Source organism: Lontra canadensis, unplaced genomic scaffold, assembly GCF_010015895.1.
Source record: "Lontra canadensis isolate GAN:19392208 unplaced genomic scaffold, GSC_riverotter_1.0 scaffold130, whole genome shotgun sequence".
Classification (NCBI taxonomy): domain Eukaryota; kingdom Metazoa; phylum Chordata; class Mammalia; order Carnivora; family Mustelidae; genus Lontra; species Lontra canadensis.
Window position 1 is genome coordinate 3062022 of NW_022631124.1, and position 6901 is coordinate 3068922.

At 39.1% G+C, this 6901-nt stretch overlaps 1 protein-coding gene across 4 annotated transcripts in view; it reads left to right on the top strand.

Annotated features, from left to right (window-relative positions):
• The window catches only part of LIMS1 (LIM zinc finger domain containing 1), a 142778-nt gene that overhangs the window by 80073 nt on the left and 55804 nt on the right, over nucleotides 1-6901 (top strand). The window contains exon 1 of one of the 4 annotated variants that reach the window (XM_032842441.1): nucleotides 3635-3897. The exons of the other annotated variants lie outside the window; for them this stretch is intronic. Within the exon in view, the coding sequence (XP_032698332.1) occupies nucleotides 3791-3897 (107 nt within the window). The 5' untranslated portion in view covers nucleotides 3635-3790. Of the gene's footprint in view, nucleotides 1-3634; nucleotides 3898-6901 lie in introns of those variants that run through there. 4 annotated transcript variants of the gene reach the window in all.

The window sequence follows — 6901 nt, forward strand, 5'->3', positions numbered from 1 at the left end:
GAACTCTTCTGAAACTATCCGGCCCACTGTACAGCACTGAGTAAATACATATTAATGAACAAATGAGAACCAAACCTATAGCACTCTGAAGCGCTATAGGTTTTCAGAGAAGAGGGGAGAGCAGTGCACATCAGAAGATCCAAGGTAAAGTCCATCTGTTAGCTTCTGAAGAAACTATTAATTCCCTGAAATGATTATAAAACTTTATGCTTACATGCATTTTCTGGGAGTTATTTACTTTCATCAGATTCATAAAATGTCCTCGGCCTTCTGAAAGGCGAAAGACAACTGGGTTAGATATGAGCCTGGCAAAATAGAACCTGTTTGATGCTCCAAAGAACTTTGTATTTAGTCATTCCACCAAGGTCTTAAACTTATAAGAGAAATTATCAGCTATTCTGATGAGGTTAAGCTGGAACAGATATCTAATTATACCACGTATCTAATTATGTCAAAGTACAGGTTCAAAGAGAACCCAACAGTTTGGACAGAAGTGAACAAAAAGTTGTCATTAGGTTCATAGACCAGCTGCACTATAGTGGAAGTGGGATAGAAGATGCACACCTTAATAACTTTTGTGAGCTATTGTTCCTTAACAACCATTGGGCATGGGGGTTAGGGAAAGCCCCAGGAGTTCTGGGTAGTAGTGAGCACCTCAGCCTTGCAAGCCTCTAAGGAGAGCCATAACCTCGGGCAAGGGATACTGTGTAGGAGTGAGGCCATGTGCAGAATGAGAGTAGGGAATTCTTCAATGAATGGGAGACTAGACTGGCCTTCAGAGATGTTTAGAGGGCTAAAATGAAATGTTTCCCTGTATAGAGACCACAGCAAAATGCATCTGCATAGGTCTCCCTCTGTACTGTCAGCAGAATGCACCATTGATAGCTCTGTTTCTCTGGAAAAGCATGAAAGTTAAAAAAAAAAAAAGAGAGAGAGAGACCACCTTTGCCAGTTACTGCCTTGTGTGCTCCAGGGGTGTGCTCTCCCTCCCCTGGTGCTGAAGTTCAGGAACACTGTTGTGAGGAGAGGACTTGGTAATCTGGCTGCTTCATGAAGTGGTCAGTCAGTTGTGTGTTTTGTGGCATTTGTGAATTTCCCTTTCAGAAATTCTGCACGTGCCCAACCGTGCCAGTGTATCCTCCACCTGGTTCTTCTTACAGCTCAGTAAAGTCTCAGAGCACATCAGAAGGAGTGCTAGGGACAGAGGAAGCCTCTCAGTGAAAAGATACTATGAGAAGCACTTTGCCCTAAGCCCCCGAATTTAGTTTTACTCAGTTGTGACGATTTCCTTAGACCATAAGCATTGATTTACTGAAATTCCCATTTGTCATTACGGCCATTTTAAAAGTTAGAGGGCAAGAATTGTTTCAGTTTGTTTGTTATATAGCTTGGAACTTTTTTTTTTTCCTCTGGTCACATCCTTTTAACCTTAGACTCATCAAATACAGGATTCGTCCTACACAGAGAGATGTTTCCTGTCTCGTTAACCTTTAGTAGTTGCCAAGCACTTTTTCCTTGTCAGCATGCTGCATTACTTCTTTTAAAGCTCTTTTAAAAATCAAGCCCTTATTTATATCTTTTGTAGAAACAAATATTATCTAATGTTGAGGTTTCTTGAAACTAATATTACACTGTATGTTAACTGAAATTTAAATAAATACTTGAAACAGGAAAAACAATAATGTTGAGGTCTCTGTGTTTGTAGTAAATACAAATTAATTTGTGTTTTATTCAGCAGGCGTCTATTCTGTCCAGATGCCTTGAGTAAAAAAGAAACTGAACATTGGTGGTTGTTTCTCTTTATTTGTTTTTCACACCTATCTTGAGAAAAATGTGAGAATTAGACACTTTAGGAATCCTAATTATATATGTTTCTGTTACTGTAAACTTTAAGTTTTTCTGTATTTTAAGTCTCAGGAGGATACTAGGGCTTTGTACAAAAGACATATATAAATCTTCTAAATTTTTAAATTTATCTTTGAATAGGCAGAATATTCAAAGTTCAGAGTAGAACTTTGTAACAGAAAAGTTTTCTTCTGTTCCTGTCACCAAGTTCCCCAGAGGCCCCCAGTATTACTCCTTTTATATGTTTGTTTCCTTCCAGAAAGAGAAACAGATACGTTTGTCACTTGATTTTTTTATGTGTTTCGTGACTATTTAAGTCTAGTGTTATAAGGGGGCGGCTGCGGGGCTCAAGTCGTGATCCCAGCGTCCTGGAATCCAACCCTGCAAAGGGCTCCCTGCTCTTCAGGGAGCCTGCTTCTCCGTCTCCCACTCCCCCTGCTTGTGTTCCCTCTCTTGCTGTGTCTCTCTCTGTCAACTAAATAAAATCTTAAGAAGAAAATCTAGTCTTATAACAAAATCCGTAACTTCTTGCATCTTCAGAAACGTATGTTATATTTTGATGGCAGCAGTAAGAAGCTGTTTTTCCCTGAGGAGATGGAACCAGTAAGAAGCTGTTTTCCATGATGGTGGAATTGTAGCCCTGAGGGAAGCTAGCATCTGCATGTCTTGAGTGAAGGAGTAAGATATAGGCTCCCCTTTCTTTGTGGGTGCCTTAATCTATGTATTTATAATATAGATACTCTCATGGACTATGTTAATTCTTTAACCCTTGGTGCAAAAAGAAGTTTCAGAGACATCTCTCTGTGCTCTTATTGAGAGGATTCTAGAAGGGAAAGAAGTTAATACAGATTACTCAAAGAGAAATTATTAGAACAATGAAGTCAAATTATTAGCTAAGAACTTGCCAAGGATCTAACCTGCATATGTGAGATGGTGATGTGTATTGAGTGGGATTGAATCAGAAGTGGAGGCTAGAACCTTGTGTGTTGTTGTACACATCGTTTGAAACAGTAACAATAAAGGATTTGCTTTACAGTTATTTGTACTCCATTATCTGCAGACTCCTCTTGCAGACACTCAACCTACACCCCATACGCACCAAAATAAGACCCCTCTCTAACTTTACCATCTAGGATCAAATATGCCACCAACTACGAGGGCAGCGTTCGGCACTCAAAACACCTTTAGGCAGACAGTGTTGATTACATTGAGGCGCACATTTGATAGGAGGGAATTTTTAGAATAGGTAGTTACATTTAGAAAATCATTGAGTGGAGGTTGATAGAAGAAACCACTTTCAGTTCCTTTCAGTTAGGAATTTTTGAATAATAATTTAGGGGAAAAGCAAAGACACTTCCTTCCTTTCTAAAGAGGATTTAAAGTAGAGTAGGGAAAGAGGAATTGCACTGCTTCCCTCACAATTCTGCCTTTTTTTTTTTTTTTCTTTTTAAGGAAAGTATCCCAAAGAGCTCATGATGACCAGGCACTTCTTTAAACTGACAGCTGCTTGAGCAGTGTTAGTGGATTTCCTGGCAAATAAAATAGGGCAGGACCCTTCTTTAGTCATTACCTTACTGGAGCTTTTTAGCCCAATTTTAATTCAGAATGATGCTGGAAAGATTTATAAAGGAATTGGTGTGATTATTCATAACAATTAAACTTTGCTTGTTATTAAACATGTGAGCAACCCCGTCACTGACTCTCCCTCTCCCCCTCCTCCCCAAGGTGCAAGGCCCAGAGATAAGGCGGGCCAGGCCTTGCTGAGGAGGGTGTGTACCAACAGAGAAACAGGAAGCTGTGCTTAGCCCGGCTTGCCTGGAGGTTTCCAACTCTGGTCAGGTGTGCTGAGGTCCCGGTAAGAGACACGCTCTCTCTGGACCCTGGCAGCCACGCTGCTCAGCATAAGTGCTTCAGATTGTCAGTTAACTGATGTGTAGAGAGAAATATGACTGCATTACAGCTTAAAGAGCTGTCACACTCGGGTCTCTACCGGAGAAGACGAGATCGTCCCGATAGTGTGAGACTAAATGGGTTACCGGAGGAAGAGCTAAGGTGAGTGCAAAGTCATGGTTGCCTGGAGGTCAAGGCACCTAGTGATTGCGGCGAGGTTCATGTCCAAGTGGATGCAGCAGTGGGGAATACACGTTGAAGAGGTTCCACTGGAATCTCTCAGTCTGTAATTAAAGATTGAACACAATCCCAAGATTGTGCTGGATTGGAACTGTGCAAACTAGAACTCATTTTTCCATTTCTTCATAAATCCTGTAAGTTGTTTTAGCTGTTCCCCAACCCTGCAGTATTATGTCTTTAAAAATTATATAATCATCAAAGCAGTATTTAAAATTGGAAACAATTGATTTTTTCCCCCTTAAAGATAGGTTGCTTTAACCTATTAGAGCATAGTTTCTCTGTGGAATTTTTCTTTGGATTTTGGTGGTGAGATTAGTTTGTGGTGTTTTGGATGGGGGTTGGGGGTGTTCATAGAGGATTCTTTGTTATTGAAATGTATTCAGCAAAGGAATGCAGAAGCTATTGAATGTAACCTAGAAAGGAAGGACATCAAAAATCTGGAGACATTTTAACTAAAAGGTGGGGGGCGGGGGTCTTGTTTGTTTCCAAAGTTAATTTGCCTCTAACAACACAATTTTAGTTTTTGTTACAGCTGTTGAAAATTGGTTTTGGATTTTTAGGTTCTAAAAAGTCCCTGCAACATTAACCCATATTTAAAATACTATGCTAACTGAAGGGTTTAGATTTTCTGTTTCTGAGATAGGTGTTCCTGTTTTACTGCTAACAGGAGGCTGAAGTAAAGAGAGACTTCCTTTTCTTTTTATTACATTTACTGTGTAGTACTTAAATTTGTTTATGGACTCTTGATTTAAGTATTTGCTGTGTAATATTTCTTTTCTTTCTATAATTTCATTTTTTTAGAGTTTTTTTAATTCTATATTTAAATTTGACAGGGAAGAAAGTGTCAAGGAAGCTTTTTTAAATTTATGTTAGTTTGTATTTGTCTTTTAGCTACCATATATACTGCGAGAAGCTGTAGTTTGGGAGGGAAGCATTTACTTGAAAACTATCAACTCTTTCATTACCTTTTGAAGAGAATAGTAGCATTAAAGGACTGTGATTGATATTAACATTATTAGAATTTACTTCATACTGTATCAGGTGTCTCTTATATACTTTTGATGTATTAACTTTGAATTGATTGGATTAGATAGAATTTAAAGCCTTCAGAGTTTGAATTGTTACACATTTTATGAGGTTTAGTGAAAATACTGAGTTCTCACTTGTTAACTAGGTAGGCCGTGGGTAGGGTCCTCTGAAGTCAACATTTGCTTATAGACTCCAATCTACTCTTGATCCAAGAGTGAAAGTTACAAGAAGGACTTTTTAAATTTTTGTTTGTTTGTTTTTCCAGATTTCATTTATTTATTTGACAGAGAGAGAGAGAGATCACAAGTAGGCAGAGAGGCAGGCAGAGAGGGATGGGGAAGCAGGCTCCCTGCTGAGTAGAGAGCCCAAGCTGGGCTTGATTCCAGGACCCTGAGATCATGACCTGAGCCAAAGGCAGAGGCTTAACCCACTGAGCCACCCAGGTACACCACCAGAAGCAGTTTTGATTTCAGATTTGGGGTCCTAAGGAATTTCCTTTTTTAAAAAATTAATATTTGAGACCAACCATATTTTAACTATTTTCAGACAGTAATAAAGTACCCATGAATAAAATTGCTTATATGCCCAAGGAGGTAGTTATTTATATAATTATAATGACCTTCAAAACAGCTGGATACTTTTCTTTTGTCTTGACTTTAAATCAAAGGAGGAAGAATAATTCTTGAGAAGTATTGCTTGTTGGGGCGCCTAGGTGGCTCAGTGGGTTAAAGCCTCTGCTTTCAGCTCGGGTCATGATCTCAGGGTCCTGGGATCGAGCCCCACATTGGGCCCTCTGCTCGGCAGGGGCCTGCTTCCCCCTCCCTCTCTGCCTACTTGTGATCTCTCTGTCAAATAAATAAATAAAATCTAAAAAAAAAAAAAAAGTAGTATTGTTTGTTCCACTGAGTTAAGGGGAAAAATTTTGCCACCCATTCTGGTCATGTAGTTCCCTGGTGACAATAAGGGACTCAGGTTTCTACCATTTCTCTGGTCTCTCATGCAGAGAGAAAGACTGTTACTCCTTATTTTAGGAGTGCACTGCTTCACTAGTAAAAGTAGGCAATTATCTGTTTTTCTGTGGACTTTTTGTTAATTCAAGAGTCAGGTTGTTTTTCTAATTTTATAGGAAGCCTATGTTTAGTATTAAATCAGGTTTCTTAACTAATAGGAATCAGAGAAGGTAGGCACACCCATTTCAGCACCACTCTTTTGGACAAGTTACTTCATCTTGTTGAACCTCAGTTTGTTCCTCCTTAAAATGAGGATAAAAATAATTGCCATTATTTAGCATCGTTTACTTTCTCAAAATCCTCACCCCCCGACCTATGAGGCAGGGGCATTATCATTTTGTGTGTAATGCTGTAGGGCTAATGGCTTTTGTGTATTATTCAGTTAATTTTTATTGGGTGCCTACTCTGCTAAATAGAGATCCAAGTGATGAATTAGACACAGTTCTTCCCCTCAAGGCACAGCAAGGTTTTGGCACATGAACTGAGACCAGCAGGTGCTCTTCATGCAAGCAGTTGTTTGACTTTGAATGCAAGTAATATCAAACATCTCTCACACTGTCTCCTTATTGCACAAGACCCATTCCTGCTTGCATTCCTTCTCACTCTCGTGTTCACTTTCTTGGTATGTTTATGGACTCTAACAGAACTATTAGAGACAAAAAGAGCTATGCTCATTGCCAAAAAAACATTTTTCTTGTAAGTTAAAATAGAAGATTGTGCTCTGAGACAAAACACAATGTTTAAGGAGCACCGTGAAAGACATGAAAACAACCCTGGCTTCAAACTTGGGAAGCATGAAAAACACTGATTTTTTTTTTTTAACAGATTTTTATTTTAAAGTACAAAGTAGAATCCAAAACTTACTGCACTTGCATACTTTGTACAAG